The sequence below is a fragment of the Salminus brasiliensis genome, chromosome 18 (genome assembly GCF_030463535.1).
Source record: "Salminus brasiliensis chromosome 18, fSalBra1.hap2, whole genome shotgun sequence".
NCBI lineage: Eukaryota > Metazoa > Chordata > Actinopteri > Characiformes > Bryconidae > Salminus > Salminus brasiliensis.
The window spans coordinates 24,779,304-24,801,797 of NC_132895.1; the positions used below are offsets into that span (position 1 = coordinate 24,779,304).

General features: G+C 41.5%; 1 protein-coding gene across 3 annotated transcripts in view; it reads right to left on the reverse strand.

Moving 5' to 3' along the window:
* The window catches only part of septin8a (septin 8a), a 42,155-nt gene that overhangs the window by 8,602 nt on the left and 11,059 nt on the right, over window positions 1-22,494 (reverse strand). For 2 of the 3 annotated variants that reach the window (XM_072662605.1, XM_072662604.1), the window contains exons 2-9: window positions 21,194-21,308; window positions 20,529-20,724; window positions 18,676-18,862; window positions 15,926-16,087; window positions 12,660-12,756; window positions 6,877-7,045; window positions 6,038-6,170; window positions 4,881-5,050 (exon numbers count right to left, since the gene is read on the reverse strand). In XM_072662605.1, the coding sequence (XP_072518706.1) occupies window positions 4,881-5,050; window positions 6,038-6,170; window positions 6,877-7,045; window positions 12,660-12,756; window positions 15,926-16,087; window positions 18,676-18,862; window positions 20,529-20,724; window positions 21,194-21,308 (1,229 nt within the window). Of the gene's footprint in view, window positions 1-727; window positions 1,669-4,880; window positions 5,051-6,037; window positions 6,171-6,876; window positions 7,046-12,659; window positions 12,757-15,925; window positions 16,088-18,675; window positions 18,863-20,528; window positions 20,725-21,193; window positions 21,309-22,494 lie in introns of those variants that run through there. The other variant, XM_072662606.1, reaches the window with a different exon arrangement.

The window sequence follows — 22,494 nt, forward strand, 5'->3', positions numbered from 1 at the left end:
GGATGGAAACTTCAGGTCTGAAAAGGTAATAAAATCCGCCTCAGGGCTGCCCAAGCAGCTGGATTTTTACTTTCTGGACCTGAATTTTCCTTCCCTAATCTCAGTCACATTTATTTGCAAGCAGCTTTTCCTTTTCAAGAAGGAAATGGCCAAAAGGTCAACTGTGCTTGAGGCTGAGCACTCATTAATTAAACATCCTTTTCAAAGACACATTATAATCAGTACTCTTATGAAGATTAAGTATGAAGTATGAAGAGAGTGCAGGAACAAGGCCGAGATGTCCCTATACTCAGACTGAGGGAAACGACAGCCAGGGAAAAGATACAGCGGCACAGACCTGATGCTGACGTTCACCTTGCGTGCACAGAACTGCATATGCGGCTTTCTCAGCGGTGTCCGGCGCACTGAAAACATGAAACGAGCTCCAGCCAGTCCGGGACAACAAGGGGGTGTTGCAGTTTATTTTCAGTATTTTGCATTGACTTCTATTCAGAGTCAGGACCATTTTTGCCTTCTCCTGTAAAATCATCATATCGGACAGCGACAATATGGTTAACATAGTACATAGTACTTGGTTCTGAACTACAGTTACGAGTTACCTTTGCACTTATTGTATTCAGGGGCTTAATAATCTATACGTCATATATAGTTATAGTGGCATGCACAATGCTGAGCTACCCTGGTCACATTTTTGTTACACAGAAAACATGAAACGAGCTCCAGCAAGTCCGGGACAACAAGGGGGTGTTGCAGTTTATTTTCAGTATTGGGGAATACAATAACTCTCCTGTTGACATACTAGCTCTCGAATTAGAAACGTGCTAGAAGATGCACAAGTTTACATAATCCAGACAGATCGCATTCCTGTTTAGAGCTTGATTATTTGTGGTGATCCAATAATATGTTCTGCATAGCTTATAATATTTGAATCTAAACACCATACAGTAATTACAGAAACATCATACTTTGCATATGTCATCATTTCAACAAGGCTAATAAAATAGACAACATTCCGGCGTTGGGATTTTATAAAAACAGCACCCAAAGAAAACAAAGATTTAAGACTGGTTTATTTGGTTGTACCCATCTGGGCCTAAAATTGCATACTGGTTCACACACACATATATGATCTTGTCATTATTGCTATGCTGTAGAGCGGTGGCTCAGATATTAAATACTACTGTACATTATGGCAAGGGAAGCGGGCTCTACTTAAGCATTAACTTGGCCTGACAATGCTGATCGGTTAACTTTCCATAAAAACAATTTCGACACACTGGAACTGACACAACTAACATAGTCCATGAGTTTGTCTCGCTTTCTTCAGTGAGAAATCGAGAGTCAAAAAAATAAGCAAAGACATTTCAAAACATAATAAAGGGGGTGAATGTATAAAATAAAAATCCAAAAGAAGGTAACCTGAATGGTCCTACCAAAGTGGGGAAAAAAGGTGGCGAGTGGCAACGCAATTGGAAAGGTGGTCCTCATACCGCGGCTCTGTGTCTGAGGTCCTGAGCGCTGCCTTTGGTCCGTTTACAATGTCAATGAGGAAAATGGCAGAAAACAAAACAAGAAAAAAAAGGAGAAAGAAACAGACAAACGCTGACGTCGCTATGATGATGGAAGACAAGTCCGTGGTTGGCCTGCGATGTGGAGCTCATAAATTAACTGAAAGGGAAAACAAAGGACAAAAACAATGAAATGAATGAGTTAAAAGAAAGGAAAACGAAAGGTGGAGTGAACTCATGCATAACTGAAGGCATCCCAAAGGATAACTTGCTAGAACTGGGATACATGTAGAGATGGCCTACTGACAACAGTAAGTTCCACATTACACCAGAGGAGGGCGCCTGCATGTTTATGTTTAGAGAGTTAATATTAATGTTTTCAGGGACGCTCAGAGTCCAACATTAATGGGTTTTCTGTTTTTTAGGCTATTTGTAAATTAATCTGCTTAATACAGACGAAAGCACTTATATTTTACCTCCACACAGACGAATATGAAATATGTCAACGCAGCTGTCATGTTTCTGACTGCTTTCCATCAGTGCCTTCTACACACTCACAGAGCACTTTAATAGGAACACCATACTTATACTGGTTAGGGTCTGCATTTGCTCTCAAATCCACCTCAATTTCACGGGCTAGGGACTCGGGCTAGGGACTCGGGCTAGGGACTCGGGCTAGGGACTCGGGCTAGGGACTCGGGCTAGGGACTCGGGCTAGGGACTCGGGCTAGGGACTCGGGCTAGGGACTCGGGCTAGGGACTCGGGCTAGGGACTCATGCATTCTATAAACTCAAACCAGTCTCGGTTGACCTCTCTCATTAACAAGGGACTGTCTGTTGGACTGACGCTCACAAATATATATTTATTTATATATTTTTAGATCAAACCAGCCCAACATTTATGGCACGTTAAAAATTACAGAGATCCCATTTTTCCCATTGTTCTGATGGTTAATGTGAACGTTACCTTAAGTCGCTGGTCTGTACCTGCTTGATATTATGCACTGCCCCGCTGACACATGACTGACTGGTTCGATAATTACATGAAGAAGAAGGTGTGCAGGTGTTCCTAATAAAATGCTCAGTGAGTGCATGTTCATGACTTTAGTGAGAATGAACTTCTTCACAAGGAGCTGACCAGCTCATCAACCAATCAGCACTTAGTAGCAGTAATGCTCGAATCCTACTGCCCAAAATCTGCTTGCTGTAGAAAAAACCTTAAGATAATGAGATAACTGCTGTGTGAAATATTAGAAAAATAATAATTGACACATTTTAGCCATAGTAGCTCCATTCATTAAGGACTCCTTGACAGGCAACCTGAGAAAGCGTCTAGGCTCGTTTCTCATTACACTGACCTGAGAAAGGAGAACCCCTTGCCCCTGTCTATGGCTGCTCTTTTAAATATATTAACTTATAAATGAATGCAAACTGTGATATTAACTAATAGGTCCGCTTTAATGGAATATTTGACTCAAACCATCAAACGAATGCAGTGAGGATATGCAACACTGAGGCAGAGGACATCCATCACCACAAGATGGCGCTAGATACACAAAATAAACTGTTTCTACTGTTTAGGAAACTGCATGTTGAGGCGCTCATACTGAAATCATACTGAAATACCTACCCTACCAAGAAAATCAGGAAACCCAAGGCCAGACAACAGTTTCTATTATATTAACTCCGCCGACCAAGAGCTAACTAACAATGACCCCCTTCACACTGATGGTCTTTTGCTGGCTTGAGATGCAACACTGTGCACAATTTCTATAACAAGGCCGAATAACAACTGTAGATTTCCTTCCTGGTCACTATATGAGTTACACCTCCCTTATAGGTCAACCACAAAGATACTGCAGTTACAGACTGCAGCCCATCTGTTCATCACTACTCTCCCCTCTCCCACATTCATCACTGGTCAATTTCTGACCACATGACCAAGAGAGGACGGGTAACAAACTGTGCGTCAACAGATGGGCTATACAGTCTGTACGCCAGCAAAGGCTAGAGGGTATGGGTCTCTAATAAAGAGCACAGTACATCAAACCCCTCTGCCCTGCAGTCATTCAGAGTGGGTTTGGGGTGAGAAACGGACAGGCTGTGATCTCTTTACAGTGGAGGTAATAATAACCAGACTTCACAATGTCTACAACACACACTGTGCCTTAAAACACCCTGGATGTAACTTTTCCACCTTAAATGTATATAAAAATACATATTTTAGACTAAAACCACTTTGGAACTATTCTTATATATAATATATAATTTTATATAATCATGAATATGGAAGCATATTTGTAACCATTTAGTGTAATTACTTTCTGTGAAGTAGCTTTTAGGGCCACTCCTTAGGTTCCAGTCTGATTCCAGTCTGGTTTCAGTCACCACCACTGTAAACAATTCTGATACAGTAAGTTTCTCTAGTACAGAGCATTTCACATCACAAACACTCTTAGGGTGTGTTTATACATGTCTGCTTTGGCTCGATTATGCCTTTTTAGTGTGATTCGTTGGAGTAAGTGTAAGCTGCCTTTCATGTAAGCTGGTGCACACCAAAGAAGCGGGCCGAGACCGCAGGCGAGTTTGGGGATGCCATGCCGTCTGGATCTGCCCGCTTTATCACGGGCGAGCCTGCGTGAAGATCTGCCCACGTTTCTGTGCTTTAACTTCTTCTGTCGGTTGCTATAGTTTGGCAAGGCTGTGTCCCAAACCACAGTGTTTCAAAACTAGCCACATTAGCTGGGATGCAGCCACAGCAACGTAACATAAGACAGGTTTCCCTGCTAGTTATTGCATGGGTCATGCAGGAGCTGCTGATATACTCGCCTTATGCAGACCTCTACTTGCAATCTTCTGCCATACGTGCGTCACACGTCATGTTTTTTTTTTCCCCTTTGTGGTTCGAGTGCAAATATGTCAGCATGACCGCAAAGCGAACCAGGACTGAAGTCTAGCAATGTGTCAAGTATAAACACACCCTAAAAAACTTTGGATTGCCCTTTTAAATATTAAATTATATTGAATATAAAAAGTAGGTGCTTTCTGACACTGTATAATGTACTGTAAACTAACAATAATAATGTTATAAAACTAAATAGCCTAAACATTGCCTGTATTCTTTACTGTATTTATGTATTATCTATATTTTTGTTCTGTTTTATTGGCTGCGTATCGACATTCCTGCATGGTCAAATGAATTGCGATTGAAAATATTTTGAATGCAGCCAGCAGATGGCGCAGGACTGTGCTTTCCCTTCCCCATAACAGTAATGGGGGTAATGAGTAAACTTTGAAATTTTAAAATAAGGGAAGTAGAAGGGAAGTAGAAAATAGCAACGTTAAGAGAGCTTTAAAAGAAGAGGCACTCACTTCTTCTTGTCTTTGTCCTTCTTGAGCGGCTGTGAGAGGGAGAGGGTCTCGGCAGCCACTTTCCTCTTGTTGAAAGCGTTCATCTCCTCCTCCAGGTCCCTCTTCTTCTCCTCCACCTTCCTCTTCTCCTCCTGGTGCATGCGCTTCAGCTGCTCAAACTTGTCGTGGAGCTGGGGGAGAAGGAGCAGCATCAGACAACACAATCTCACCCAGGCATCAGCATTCCAGCTGGAGATTGCAATGGACTGAGGCGAGAGGTGATTGCATTAGAGAAATATGCATCTGTAGGGGTGTGGAGGAAGTTGGTGGTGTACAGTAAGCCGTTCAACCTTTCTAAGAACTTTACTGGATTTTCCACATCAGCCAGTCATTTAACAGTATACAACACTAATGCAAACTGACTGATATGCTATACACAACCTACCATGATTATTAACAAGCAATCAGGGGCGTGTTCTCAAATTTCAGTCCTGCAGCACTTGCACATGCTTACAGTTTCTCTGGAGTTGAATCAGGCACATTAGAGCAAGGAATGTAGCACTGATAAACTAACAGTTTTAATATCATCAAGTTAAGGCTAAAAAATAAGGGTTAGGATTTATACGACTGCTCGAAATAACCAGAGTGTGATCCCAGATTTGATCAAACCAGAGGGCATAACTTTTGTTTTCTTAACAACTACAACTAGGGTGATTATTAATGTTCAGTTATATTCAATGTTAGACTTAGAATTATGGTATTTACTGTGAATATGTTGAATATAATACACAAAGACATCACACAAGGATTGGTAGCAGCATTAAACAGTGGCTACACCTCAAATGGCTCACACAGCTATTCCCTATTCCCTATGTAATACACCATGGGAATTCAAAGATTTTGGCTTCTGCACCCAAATACAGCACTGCATGTCCAGCAGGGAACTGTGCCCACATGGTTAAAGCTCACATTACAGTTCCCTAGAAAGGTTCTGCACTGTTTGGTAGAAGTAGTGGGCCCCTTGAGAGGTAAAAAGGTATAATATAGTTTTATTGGTGCTAATCGAATCTGTGGCTTACTGTTTTAGTAAAGTTTAGGTTAGGATTAGAGCATTTACAGTTAGAATACTAAGATTAGGCTACATGAGACAATGCATTCTAAATTTGACTACTGTTTACCTCTCGCTCCTTTTCCTTCAGTTCCGCCTCCGTTTCCTTTACTTTATTGACAAACATCTGCCTCATCTCCTCCTCCTTACGCTGCAGATCACCCAGGAACTCTTTCCTCTTGGCCTCGTAGGTCTCCTGTAGACTGAAGCACAGTCACAAAGACATGTCAGGTGGCTTTCACGCTGATCTAAGAGGAGTCTTGCAGTGTTTCTAATACTGTTTTATGACATTCTGCGTGCATCAAGCAGGTTTGCGTGGAGCATCGACAAATATGGAATGCAGGTCAAAGGTTGTTCCTCACCAAGCATTTGCCTTACACAATATAGAAATGTCCTGATCTGATGTAAAGTCATTTGGACCAGTGAGTCAAATTATCTGCGAGGTGGGGGGCTCAGAGAGGCTCAGTGGTCTATTGCACCATCACTATGAGCCAGGGTCACGAGTTTGAATCCCGAGCCATGCCGCTTTGCCGTCAGCAGCCTGTCCTTACCCTACTACTAGTGTCAAGCGCATTGCTAGTGCTAGGCAGAGCTACAAACAGGTGGGTATATTGGCAAAATTAAATTGGAAGAAAAAAAAAATATATATAAATAAATAAATAATAATAATAATAATAATAAAAACAAAAGATTAATGATGCTAACAAACACTAGACATTTTTGTACATATTCTAGAGTTTGCTTCCAAAGTTAGACTTGCAGCTGCAGAGCAGAACCAAAAAAAAAAAAAAAAAAAAAATTTGCCAAACTTTTTATGAGTAAATACTCACTATTAAGGACCTGGATAGGAAACTGTGGCTAAAAATACGTTTGTGTTCCAAGATGTGGCTCTGAGTAATTGTGGTCTACCTGAATGGCTGGCTGTCCGGGTCCGTGTCTTTGAAGCCCATCTCCTCCAATTTGCAGCGTCTGTAGAGCTCATAGTGCCTGGCATGAGTCTGCTCCCGCAAGTCCTCCATATTCACACGAATCAGCATCTCCCGTAGCTTCACAAAGTCACAGTGACTCTCATTCTCCACTGCAACACACAAACACACACACACATACATCAATATAATTATGCCTGACTGCACATTGATACATGTGGGCTTTCTGGCTTGACTACCAGCATGTACAACGACTGCCAGTGTTATTCAATACCTAAACACTGACGTTACCACTGCATCTGGTAAACGTGCGGCTTCAGTACACAGTGGTGAATTAGTCTGCTCTAGCTACAGAACACGATAACATTACACAGACTAAATCTTACTGGATATGGAAGTGTTTCCTCTCCATGTACTGTACTGTACAGTAATACATGACTTCCAGCATGGCTTCAATTCTGTCAGCTCTGTGTATGAACATGTTTACGTCAGAGTTTTTCTACTGGTTTCCAACTAAACCTAAAACTGGAGCTTCCAAAAAAAAAGGCAGCAGCATATGCCTGCCTGCAATGTAGTGAGCCTTTTTCTTTCTGCAGGAGAGCGAGTGGGCGGCGTAACACAGTTTCTGATGAGGAGATGTCGGCACAGGAATGAAAACATCCATTTAAACTATCAGTGCTCTTTCCTGTTCTGCATTCCTGCAGCTGGACTGATGCCATCACAAATTCAAGAGCAGACAAAAGCCCTGCAGAAGAACGAGAGCAGATCCTATCAGAACGAAAGCTGAACCATTCAAATTCGGAACACACTTATAGACGCTCTCAATATATAAGACATAATGATCAGCCATTGCTCACACGGTCCCACAGCTGATGAATTCTGATTGGCTGCAGTTGGTCACACTTTTTAACAGAGATGCTCTGGTCTTGAGACCCATCTCTCTGTACAGTTATTGTCTCTACTGTCTGGAATAGGCTTTTTTTTACTAGATTTTGGAGCACTGCTTTGAGGATCTGATTGCATTCAGCGACAAGGGAGTTTGTGAGAGTAGGACATTTAAAATAAGAGTCTGTTCTGAGATATTCAGATTAGTCCATCAATCTGTGTTATTTACACAGTGTACAGGGCAGCTACAGGGTTCAGAAAATGCTAAAATACTAAAAATGCTAAAATACTTCCATTCTTTCTCATTCAATTTCACTCCAGGGTCAATTTATAATAATATTAACAATAACACTAAGGAGAACAACAACTGACTGTCTGTTATTGTACCATGAAAAATCTCATATTGTTGCAACCCTAGCTTGGGGGCTTTATACCTCTCTAGCCAAGAAGTTCATGTGTATCTATTGTAGAGAGCCCTCTTCTATTGACAATACTTCTCTACAGGGACTAGACCAGCTGTGTGCACGCATTTGCACATCTGCATCAGCAAAGGGTGCAACCTAAAGTAGCTGAATGCATTTGTTAGAAGAGGTGTCCACAAACATCTAGTCCTGTAGTGCATTTCCATACAACATAGCTGGTTATAGTTGTGCAAATGCACACTGGTGCCTTCTGGTGCTTTCAGCCAAATGAGGATCTCCACATATGATGTATTACAATAACGGACAGAAAAAGAACTGAATGTACTTGAATGTGAATGAGGTCGTCAGACACCTTCACTAGATAGGAGTTAACGACTCAAAACCAGCCAGGAAGCCAAACCAGCAGGAGTGAAATATCAACCCCCTCTGGAGAACAAAGTGCAATGTGCTCCAAAGCAGAGAAAAATTTATAGGGAGTATAACTGGAAAGCCCTCTGGAGACTACCGGTTGTCTGACCCAGCTGGAGAACGGAGAGGCGCTCTCGGTCAAACTGCAGGCCTGAGAAACTTCCCAGAGCTTTACAGCAAATAGGCAGACCATCAAATCTGCCTGCAGATCAGTGAATGGACATCAAGGTCTATTTTCACCCGCATTTCCTGAGAGTAAACGGTTCTGTAAATGGATCCCGACTCACAGAACATGTTCAGTACCCAGCCAAGAGAGCAACTCATTAGTTTAATCAAACCCTCTGACCAGAAGAAGGCAGTATTGACTGTATTGAGCGACACAACATGCTGCACCACACAGGACTAAAGCAAAGCAGCAGCAATTACTACAGCCACTTGATATTTCCTCAACACCTTCACACTTTGCTGAGCTGCTAAACCATCAGGGTAAACAGTGCGTCATTTGGAGATATGTCATAACGTCATTTTGGGAGAAGGACCACACCCCGAACCTCATACCCTTCATATAATAATATACCCTGCTTCTCTGTCCAACCACGTAGCGAACAAACTTCGCACCCATCTCCAACCCCCTCTCCTCATTTTCATCAGTCACTCACCACACAAACACACCACGCTGACCACAGGAAAGTCGACCCATACAATACTTAAGCGTCCGCCCTACCGTTCTACCTCAGCAAAAAGTCCATTTGCCCAAAGCTACCACAACATGGATATGTGAATGAAGAGGCTTCACTAAAGTATCCCATTGGTCAGCAAAGGGTTGGTGAAGCTGCAGATTTTCATTCTAAACAAGCAGGAGAACGTTTCATACAGCTAATTAACTGAGACCAACTGATTACAAGCTTCTGCTTGATTGGACTGAAAACCTGCAGCTACTGGAGAGTCCTGAATGAAAAAAGTCTTCACAGCTATTTACAACCATCTCTCACATTGACCAGTCTGTAAGTATACACAAGCCATCAATGCAACCAACCATTATGAAGCTTCAGAATTAGGGCTGTGTAAAGGCAAAAGCCTGGTGATTGTTTTTTTTTTTTTTATCATATTTTAGGAAAACTGCCATAATATAAAAACACACCATCATGCTTAAAAAATCAAAGTAAAAGAAAAGTTGACTTCTTATACAGTCAGACCAGTGGAATATGAAGACAACACCGCTATCTAGTGGCCGGAGTTTAAACACAACACAAAATAAACCACTGCCTGACACCAATGTTTGCGTGTGAACTAGGGTTGGGCAATATGATGATATTTTATCGAATCATGATACATTCTGTTATTGTGATACACAATATGCTTTGCATCTAAGCATGTTGAGAGTATAGTCAGTGCTTAATAAAGATTTATCAGCTGTAGATTTCATTACAAACTGTGTAATTAGACAAATGTTCAGCAGATTTTAAATCGATGTAAAAAATAAAAAAATCACTGTATTCAGTACGGGAGAGTATCTGAATAGTAGTTTTTAGGAATCTGTCGCTACTAATGTATTTAGTCTGTGGTTACATGTATCGTGATAAAAATCATGTACATATTGTGAAATACCATTAAAAATCAATACTGCATTCAAAAAATCAATACAGAGTCAGTACTGCCAAACATAATATCGCAATACTTCGATACAATGATATGCCCTTACACCCCAGATATGGGTGCTATAAGGTTATGGAGGACTTTAAAGCATTAAAAATCAGTTCATCTGATATAGTCTGATGAAGATGTATATAGTATAAGTCTTCTGTTCTAGGGTAGTAAACATATTGTGGTCCATTTTTTTTAAAAGTAGTTATTTAATGCTTATCTTCAGTATGTAGTGCATATGTGGCACTAACCAATCTACGGATTGCTAATAGATGAAAACTGCAGAGTTTAGCCTGTGTATTGTAGGACACACACACACACATACATAATGGGCAAAAAAAAGACATTGCGCCTGAAATGTTGCAGCAGGCGCAGGCGCTGGCGCTGCCGCCGCACTCCCATCCCTAAGCGGAGCCTGGGAGCCATTTGTTGATCTCTGACTAAAAGGCCTCAGGGGAATGAATGTTTGTAGCGGGAAGAGACTCGCTTTTCTCCAAGCTCACGAGCTAAAAACAGCATGAGGGGAAGAAATGCCAGCAGTCTCCTATCAGTCATTCTGTTGGGAGTCGACTGTGTACAGATAGAGATCTGAGACGTGTAGGGCTCTGCGTAGTCTCCGTCTCACTCCCTGTAACGATCGCTCAGTTAACCTCCTTAAAATTTTTTTATTCATTTATGTATTTCTACTTTTCTACTGTCTGCTTTTTCAATCAGCAGGGACTAGTTGATGTACATGATGATCATGGATATTTTATATTCTCCTCTTGGTCCTTCTTACAGTACGACAGGGCCTCATCTACACACCCACTTACATGGATCTGTTCTACATGTGGATTTTGCATATGCAAATTAAGTCGTTTTAGGTCTTTAAAGCCTAAACCAACAATACATTTCCAGAAAAAAGTTAATTTTTTTAAACTGGAGTGTTTATTTGGCCTTCTGACCAATTCATTTAAGGAAGAGCTTAAATAACACTTACAGGACTTCTTATATTTATATGTATTTATACAGGACAGTATTATATCTGACATGTACAATGTATTGCTCACAGCAGATTTTTTTAAACAAGCTAAAACATACAGGGCATACATTTCTAAGCCCTTACACTCAAACTTAGAAATCTGTATCTTTCAGGTGCATGCAGTATATGGATAATCTGTAATTTCAATTTCTTGTTTATGTAATAAATTCTGATTTATCTGATTTAATATATATGACTGTCATATTATATTGTTACTATGTCATATTTTGTAATAATTAAGGATAGATAATTATGTCATTGTTATATTGATGTTGCGGAGGTCTCAAAAACTCAAATATGCATAAAATATAATACACTTGGCTTTAAAGGGTTAACGATGTTTATATGTTTATAATACAGCACTTTATGACTCTCCAATAAAAACTGTGCAGGTCTTGTTCCAGAGGCCCGAAGCTGATTTTGAGCAGCTCTCAGTATAACTACGAATACGAGCAGAGCTCTGGTGACTGGTGTAGATATTTGGCCGTCTGCGGTCTGTTGCTCCTCTCTCATGTGAAATATCTGGGAGTCTCTTTGGTTTTGCTGGCTACCCAGTTATGAAGGCAAAACTGAACGGCTAACAATGTGACCTTTCCTCAGCCAGAGCTTTCAGCAGCCGAGCGAACATGGCATAATTAACTCCCACCCAGCAGACTTTATCAGCACTGGGGCGGATGAGATCGGTTTCACACGAGAGCCATTGTAAAAATAGCCCTAAAGACTCCTCAGGGGAGACAGAAACATTGGGGATAATTGAGGAGCTGGGCTCAACCAGAAGACCCAGCTGGGCTCAGATTGAGTCTAACATCCCCTTGAGCACAGCATTCTCAAACGACAAACATGCTTGATCAACAACAGACTGAAGCAGTGAGGGGACATGTAATGATGCACAAAACCCCCAGTAAATATAAAAAGGGCCTGAGGTTGTTCCCTGTGTTCATATGTTAATATTAGCATGATGAGGTTTTCACTGGGGGGCTGAGGTCTGACAGTGATCTGATTTTCAATATTTGTTTTAGGAGTTGTAGATCTTCTACACAGAAGACTCCACAGAGCCGCAATTCTACGTCGCACAGATCCTGGTACTTTCGCTCAAATTTATGAAAGTTCTCCATTAGAAAATCAGCATGTGCTGCTCTGCCTTCTAACCAAACCAAATCCCCCCCAAATCACAAGCCCTACAATTTATTTAAAGTAGAACTTTTATTTAAGCATGGGTGTATTCATAACTTAAGCCCCTCTCAGCCCAATTTACTCTGACAGAATGTACCCAGATGCCTCATGACAAATGAAAGACCCTCAGAAGAGACTGAGGGTCCTATTGAACATGACATTGATACATGAATATTAAAGACACTGTGATGTCCATGTGGTGGCAGTGCTTACCTTGGACCACTCCCCAGGGGTACTGCCTGGCCCTCACCGTCTTATTCCCCACTTTCACCTCCTCCACACTGCCCACTACAGCAAATGGTAGATGAGCCTGCATAAGAAAAGAGCAGTCATTGGTTTCTTGGTATACACAAAAGTCACGGTTCGGTTTGGTTCACACCGCAGTTTGGACCTCGCGAGTACGGTACAACAGGAAATCCCAGGTTTCTTTTGTTTAATTTGAACAGGCAGTTGTGCAAGTTACAGTTTATTTCATTTGGTACCAGATAGCACCCCCTGAGGTAGTTAATACAGCCTGTAGTGTGTTAATTAAGCAGCAAATCTTAGCATGTTCAAAATGTTATCACACACACACACACACACACACACACACACACACACACACACACACACACACACACACACACACACACACACACACACACACACACACACACACCATTTTAGGCCAAATCACCATGATTTCATGAGTTGCAATAAGAGGCCATTTTTTGGACCACAGGGAACATCTCTTTCTAAAGATCTATCAGGATATCGCTGGTTCAAGCCTTGGATCAATCTCCTCCAAGCATGTTCAGCTGTCCAGTGACGTAGCATTGACGGTAGCTGGAAAAGGTGCAGTTGGCTGGCTTCATGTGAGCCAGAGGAAGAATATGTTAGCTTTCACCCTCCCAGTACTGGCAGAATCATGCAACAGGGGGTGTTCTAGCTAGTGGGTGGGAAATGGAAATGGGTAAATTACTAGTGGAAAAAATGAAAACATTAAATAAAACATGTGGCTAACAACAAAGGTTTGCTATAGGGATGGACAAATGCTTTCGGAGTTTGGGACTACATATACATTGACTATAGTGTAGTTGGTAGTTTAGCAAGTTGTCAATATAATGTAGAAAGCAGGCAACACACTTAGTTCCTTAGTGCCACGGTGGGTCTAGCACCTACCCAGAACCACTGGACGGACAAACCCCTGGACAAACCCCTGGACAAACCCCTGGACAAACCCCTGGACAAACCCGTGGCAGTTAACTGCAGAGGCCAGTCAACATGAATAACCAGGAAACGCCTACTAGCTGAACAGAGTGCCACTGAGTGTTATCAAAGCTGGCCATGGTTTATCATCACTCCACATTCCACAGGTGAACTCTCTTGCTTTCTTCATGGATTGATGGCAAGCTGCCCAAAAAATAATGCTTAAGACAAAAATTAAACAAATGTCTGAATCATTACCTTTAGGTCACCACTGTTTTCTAAAATGAATGAACTCGCTCTCTGCTCAGGCTTCAATAGCTAATTACACCCTCAGTATGATGAAACTGTTCTCACTACTCCTCTGAGTGATCATGAAGCAAAGTGTTCTGCTAAAAGCTCATAAGATTAATTTAGCATTAATGGTCAGTAGCATGGACCAGCCAACCAACCAGCAGCAGCTCTAATGCTTTCAGAACATCCAAAAACCCAGTGATGATTACTTTTACAAGCAACGGCGCTCTCTGGGATTTAAAAAACATATGTTTGGATACATTTCCATCTATATTTCATAAAAGATAATCAGAGAGAGTGTGTGAGAGAGAGAGAGACTGTTACCATTTGCATTTATTACCCACTTATTTTCCCTGATTCTGCTAATACCCTGATGAATACCCAGCATGTTTAGCAGCGAACAGTCCAGTAACATTCTAAAGTGCCTCCTGCTTTAAGTTAATGTACTTTGTGAGAGCACTACCAAGTAGAAAAACAGCATTAAGTGAGCTGACTGACATGGCTGGTTTGAGGTGAAACAGAACACCGAAGTCGCGGCCTGGTTCACATCGCAGTTCAGACATCAAGGTTCAGTTCAGTATAACAGGACTAAAGCAACAAAAACCCCAGATGCAAAAGGCTAGGTGTCTAAAAGTACAAAATAAACAGAGTAATAGAAAATGAACTTGTGCTTTATGAGGCACGTCTGATTTTGTTGTATATTTAATTATTTCAAGCACAAATCCAACCCTCCTCCCTAATCTGAAAAAAGCGAGCAGGTCTTCTAGCTTCGGTGTGTCAGCTGTATGCGCCGTAGTCAGACGCCAATCAGCTGAGCCAAGCTTAGCATGGCATGTTGCTAACTTGCTAACTATGTCCCAATCCAATTATTTTGCACCCCCAACTGAATTTGAGTTCATTTATGCTGAGCATCAGGTGATACCAAACCCCGCCCTCAATCTCATCATTGTGTTTGTATAAATCATGCGGCCACACAGTTTAGATAAAACATGCTTTACCACTTCATTTATGTAACAGTGTCTATAATGAGATACTCTGGACTGATTTATTTAGTTAAGTAGTGACTATTCCTAAAAGTCACTGTGTGTGTGTGTGTTGTGGTACACACTCTGGACTGATATCTGTTGAGGCTTGTTGACTACTGGTGTGAAATAACTGTTTTATAGTGGGTAAATGTGCTGTGATTGGGGTTTCTATAGCATGTGTGTATTAGCGTTAGCCTCCTCCTGGCTCTTAAGGCGCTCGTCCGAGCGTTTCAGCATTTCAAGGGTCAGATATTATGGTCTTTTTTTATGTTCCACTGTAAAATAGCTCCACAATGCAGACTCTCAACTCTTTTATTTACCTTCTGAGAACGTCTGCACTGCTGCTGGCTGGGCAATAATGTCTGTTAATTGTGCTGAATTGGGACTAAAATAGCAGGCAGCCAATCTGTTAAAACAGGCCTGGATCGGCTCGGTTCCTGATCCACTGGATCCATTTGTTTCCACATTACATTCATGAATCTTCGCACATAGACTCCATACAACTGTATGCACCAAACAGTAACGTCCATACCCTGACAGTTCAGAATAAGTATACATATCGGTACATCCCTACATTACCACCTCTTCTTCTGGACCGCCTTTTACTGTTCTGTCCTCATTTTTCTGAGGACATCCCACTACACACATGTATAATTGAGGAGATACGCTAGCTAGCACCCCCCCCCCCTCCCCTCAAAAATAAAAACAATACCACCAAGCTGGACAGGTTAGGGCTAGCATTTTCCATTGAGATACGTTCCTGTATCTTTTCCAACATCTCTTGGCTAACGAGCATTTGAAAAAGAACGCTAATCATTAAAATCTTGGTCGGGACATCCCTCATCAGAACCATTTGGATTTTTACTGAATTACTCTGGAAAATTCAGCGGTGTATCTTGCCCATCTCAGCTTGCTCTACAGCTTTTACAACTCAAAAAAAAAAGAGCTTGACAATTTTCCAATGAAGACACTTACATTCATTGAAGAGTTAATCTCAGCGACGGCTTCGTCGTCCGTGGGGAACTGGTAGATCTGAACACCATTGCTCACCAGCTCACTCATGATTTTGATCTTGAACTTGTGCAGCTCGCTCTTGGAAATCGTGTCAGCTTTCGCAATGATGGGGATGATGTTCACCTAGACAGAGAACAGGCATGAAACATTCTGTAAGAAAGAGCATTTGAGCTGTTCGCTATACATGTTCGTTCACACAGTCTGGGCCTCTGAGGCTGGAGCCATTTTGAGTGAATGAGTCTGGGCCGATCAGTCTGTTTACAGTCTGCGCCAAGTCATTAAAAAGCGAGAGATCCTTCATAAACCACTGCCATCCAATGGTTGTCTCCCGAGGGCACATGTACTCGCAGATGTGTCTGTGAAACCATTTTTTCTGCAAAACCATTAATGCGAATCCAAAAAAACATTTCGGTAGTTCCCAAGCTCCTGGCCCCTGCTCCGACACACCTGATAAAACACAGGAAGGGTTGCGTAAGCAGTTGGTGAGCTGGATCTGGTGTGTTACAGTACAGAAAAGTACTACTGAAGAAGGTACTGTTTAGATAATCCTCCCTCATCCATTTAAAATGCCCATATAACTAGAAAGGTACGCCGAAGACACTACTCTTCATAAGTTAATATAAATAACTGACACACCGTAGCCAGCTTGAGTCCACAAGGAATGAGAATTATGAAACAGGATGACTGGTTGAGAGTTGTACTGGACGTGTAAGAGTGGAACTCCCACACAAACAGCTCAGCTGCCTCAAATTCCTTCAATAGAATAGCTGTGAATCCCATGGAAAACTGCCTCCCTCTGAGTACCTCATTCATTTTCTCCAATGTAACCAAACGCATCTGCTCATCTAACGGAGTTAGCCCTGAATAAGTGATTATGTCGAGATAAGGCGACGTTTATTCATCAAGCATTTCCTGTTTGAAGGCCCTTTCAAACCGTGCTACAAGCATATATGCATGGAAGACCCATGAGAAATGTGATCAAGGGAGGCCAGTCTGGCCGCTGGCCGCTAGCCACTTGCAGATCGTCACAGGACCATCTGTGCAGCACGCAACCTCAAAAGACTCCAGTCAAGCCAGAACTGAGCTTCTTCCATCTCTCACTCTCACTAGCTCTGGTTTTGACACTCCCGCTTTCACAGACTGAGGAAATGAAAAATTGATCTGCTCCCTTTCCCAATGGTTCGGGCTAGGGGAAGCCACTGCCCACTGTCCTACATATTCCACTGCTTGCTAATCAATATTTCAGCCAATATCAAGGACCTTTTAGACTTTTTAGCTTATGGCTAGAATTCAGTACTCTAACTTCCGAAACTGTGAAAGAATCTTAACCATAGACGCACTACAATGTGCATGCTAATTTGACATGGAGGGGCAGAGACATATTATTAGCATATTTAAAGCACGCAGGTGAAGAGTTCTATTCAGCACACTATACGTCCAAAATGACCTAGACATCCTTTCTGATGCTTTCTGGCTAATGAATTCAACTACTGAATTGAAAGGGATGCTACAGAGCAACATGGACCCAAGGTCATATGTATAGCACTCCCAGGACTAGGCTGGGGAGCAGTGGAACTGCGTTATCGAGAATGGATTTTCCAGGTCCATTGGGGTGAGCTGAAGTGTCAGAACTAACCATCCAACACCAGTACCTGACCTCACTAATGTCAACATGGTTGAATGCAATCAGATCAGCACAGCAACATTCCAACGTGTAGTGTAAGGTCTTCTCGGAAAAGCAATGGCATTACTGCAGCAAATGGCCATACATTCCTTATTCATTTCTACAATGTTCAGACTACAACAAACAGTAGCAAATATTCGGTATTTGTTATTTATTTTACTGTATGGCAAAGACGACAACAGTTACCATAGCAATACTCCTAAATCCACTTCAGTTCCCACAGTACAATGCAAACCCAACAGCGTACAGCTTAAAGTTTCCGGGTGGCGAGTGCACTTGTAAAATTACCGTTTTTACCTTAATAGCACATAAAGGGTTGCAACGGGGTGAAAATTTCAAATTATTGTTGTTTTTTTTTAAATTATTATTATTATTATTATTTTCTCCATTAATAGATTGATGCTAAAACTGTGAAAATACACATTTTGAATTCAGTTGTATTTCCCTTCCAATACTGGTATTAAGCAAGTGTACACATTATGATTACCATAAATTTTCATCCTATGGCATTCCCAAAACTGGTGTACCACCTTAACCATAAGCACGTATCGTGTGTTCTCTGTGTGACTGCACACACCGAATTGTGACCCCCCGTACCCTGGCGGTTCAGTACAATGACATGCATGGTTCCACCTCTGAGAGCGACAGTAATGAAAAGTACCATAAGCCAACTTACTTAAGAAGACTGCTCTCACTACTCCAAGTTGACAAGACTAAGTGAACCAGCTTGGCAACATTAATGTTCATTCCTGGTTGGTTACAGTGGTTACAGTGTTTTAGGCTGCTATCTCTTACTAGTAGAATAGTTTAAAAGTGGGCAACATAACGATATTTTATTGTGGACATTATCAGTATTATTACAAAAAAACAACCCTGACCGACTGAATAATACATTACAAAGAGCAGAAGACCTTTTTTAACTGGAAGTAATATGGCTATACATAAGATACTGAGCATCGTGATATAATAATATAATGCTACTTGCACTAATTAAACCTCCAGAGTCCATAAAGCAGTGAAAACATACCTTGCTGTCCAGCTTCTTCATAGTGACTAAGTCTAGGGACTTGAGCGAGTGGCCCGTGGGAGCGATGAAGTAGAGGCAGATGTGGATTCTTGTGTCGTGGTAGTTGAAAAGTGAGCGCTTGATTTTCAGCTCCTCCTGTAGATAGTTTTCAAACTGCGTGTCGATGTAATCCACGATAGGTTTGTAACTGCAAAGATTAAACAAAAGAAAAGAGCCTTAAATAATTAAATAATTTTATTAATATAATATTCTCAAAATAATTCTCTCCAATTTTACCAAAGACATTAATGAATTATTATTAATCATCATCATCATTAGGGCACTTGTAAACAGAACAGGGCCAGGAGTGTTTCATTTTTTTAGGTCTTATATGACGCGTACACACACACACACACACACACACACACACACACACACACACACACACACACACAACTTACTACATTCACAGTGGTTAACACAAGCTCCACATATCTGAGGGAGATCTCTAGCTACACCCAGGCCTGCCAGCACTGTGTTTACGATGCCTGACCTTTCCCTTCGCTTCTCCAGGGCACTTTCCCAGCATGCAGCTTGTGAACCTTCAAAGCCTTCTGGCTGCATCTCTGCTGGACGCATTTTTCCCCTGCATGATGCGACTTCTGGCAGCATTTTAAGCTGAATCAACCAGGGAACATGTCTATGTGTGTGTGTGTATGTGTGTTTTTCTCTCTGCTTGACCCCTTCCCTCAGAGAGTCACTCAAACATGCAGTTCCACAGCTGTAGCTCAAACCAAGAATTTCCTCCGCCCCCCCCCTTCTCTCTCTCCCTATCTTTCCTTAATAAAACATATTAAACTGAAAATGAGCGGCGTTTTTCCCCAGTCATGTCTCTGACAGGGTCATATTCCTTATGTCATGTCAGTCTCTTAAAGGTTAGGCCTTAGGATTTATGCACAGACTGTATGTGATCACTGACAAACCATTTCTCATAGAACTATAGTAGCACCTTAAAGTAGCAACTTAAAGGTCACGAAAGCAGGCTCTTGATTCTGGTAGGATGATGACTCTAGAAGGCTACAACAAGTCAACGATAAATGATAAACAAAAAGAACAAATATGGCAGAGTCGGCATAATTACTGTGAAATAATCACATTCCTTTGTGTGAACATAATGTACAGTTTCTAATCGTCCATCTTGTGTTTTATGTGGGGTGAAAACCTCGCATTTCTATTTTAGCGGTTGTTTATTTTGACATCATTTGAATCCGGTTGTTTTTTAACACTGCGTCAGAATTTCATGATGCTCCAAAATGGAATACAATATTTTTACATTGATATATACTGAAAGTTAGACAGATCTCCCTTTCCTGTAAAGGTCCTTGCTGTTGGAGATACAAGGTATTTGTGTGACCACAACGATATAAGGGCTACTGCAGTCAGCTACACCACGCTGGCACCAGGCAGCAGTACAGTACAGTAGACCGATACAGCACATAAGACGCACCACAGTACAACGCTAAGATAGCTCATACAGGTTAAACAGAATGAACACTACAGCATTCATCATTTAGTGAATTTAGCATTTATCAGCTCACTGCATTTCCCCCAACTTTCCCCCAAAATGCTGTTTTTGAGCTAAAAGGTATGAGGTGACAGCAGGAGCATTATTTTCTAAAGGGTTTCAGTGGGGCGCTTGTCTTTGTCCCACTATGGAATATACGTGGTAGAGTAACAGGAAGATGCTGAGGGGCATCACTATCTGGCATGTGTGAGCCTGGAGCCTTTAAAGCCATTTATGTTTAACGTTTGTTAGTGTTGTTGTTGTTGTTGTTTACAGCAGATTACAGCAGGTAAACTATACACATCCCAACCTTTCTTCTTTGTTGATCTGGTCCCCGAAGCCCACTGTGTCGACTATGGTCAGCTTGAGGTGGACGTTGCTCTCCTGCAGGTCATATGTCCTCGGCCGAAGGTACACGCCGTTCTGGTAATGACTGGCCTCTTCATTCTCAAACGTTGTGTTGAAAAGTGTATTCATCAGCGTCGATTTGCCAATGCCCGTCTCCCCTAACCAAGAGAAAAGCTTCCACAGGTGAATTTCTGTCCTCTTTTACTTTTAATTCTCTTACATAATCTGCTCAAACACACCTGATTTAACTCTTTAACCCAGCAGACAGCAACCACGTTTGGTGGGTACATCCGAGAAGGACAAATCACCAAATTGTGCTGGACACCAGTTTACCAGGGCCTGAGAGCCCTTAAATGTGTGGACCATATTGGGGGTAAATTGAGGCATATTTAAGGCAGCAGTCTGGCCCAACATACTCCATACATCAGTTTAGCAAGTATGTATGTAAAGACGGCACACATAATTACAGGGATAGATTTATTACTCCCAGACACGTCGCACTGCAGGCAGAATGAAAAATAAAACATGGAAAAGTCTGAACTAAGCTATAAAAAACACACCAAACAGAACTCTGAGGAGTCATTTGTTTAACTGCAGGGACAAAGCAGGCAATGAACAGTTGCTTACCCACACAGAGGATGTTGAAGCAAAATCCCTGTGTCACCGATTTACTGACCAGCTGATCGGGCAGACTGTCAAAGCCAACATGACCGCCCAGACTGAGGTTCCGTTTTTCTTCATTCTGCAACAGAAAGGAATGAAGGATAGTGTTTAGGAGGCAGAAACACTGGGAAAAGCTTATTAGTCTAAAATGGGGGGAGAAAAACATCATAATAATAAATAATAAAAATATACATACAAAACACACACATATTTATATATATATATATATATATATATATATATATATATATATATTTAAACACACACAGGCCCTTGTACAGTTTTGCTGGCTTGCTATCAGAGCTAGGACCACTGCATCTGCTCCACTGAGCTGGGAGCACACTCTCACATGTTTGGATGCACAAAGCCTCTGCACACAACTCACATTACTGTTAAATGAGTGCCAAGCAATGGCCGACTCATTGGTAAATTTACTGGGGACCATATTACAGAGAAAGTGAAAACCCAAAACAAAGAAAAGTCTAAAACTCATCATTGAGAACTCCTCTGCTAATCGGGGCATATGAAAATGTTAATTATCATATAAATGTTTCGCAATTCATTTTTTAACACAGTATTGTTTTTTATGAATAGTTTACATGTAAAGATTGGTGACGGGCAGTGGTTCATTTAGTGCTGTGTCTAAACCCTGACCCCCTAGACAGCAGTGATGTACTCTGTGATGTGAGTTTTTTGACTTTTCGACATCATTTGAATCTAGGAGCTGTTCTTTACATTGTGTCATAACATCACTGGACCAATGGACCAATAGAAATGCTCCAAAATGACCTGAAATTTTGGGACTTTTATTTCCTTCTCCTGTAAAGCTGCCTTTATGGAGATACAAAGGTTCTGAACGGACAGCGGGATGATGTTTGTTTTTTTTTTACTTTCCTTAAAAAAACTAATAAAATAAAATAAAATACAGTATATCGCCATGCCTACAGTACTGTAAAATAGCACAAAATATTGAATCGTGACATGTATCATATTGTCAGGTCCTTCCTAATATACAGCCCTATCAGCTACTACATATCTGCCGTCCACAGTTTGCTTCTTTACATTTACATTTACTGCATTTAGCAGACGCTCTTATCCAGAGCAACTTACAAGGTTACTCGTATTACAGAGGTGGGCCAATGTAGTGTTAGGAGTCTTGCCCAAGGACTCTTATTGGTGTAGCACAGCACAGTCACCCAGACTGGGAATCGAACCCCCATCTCCCACGTGATGTGGTAGCTCTCTGGCAGGTAGTGGTGTTATCT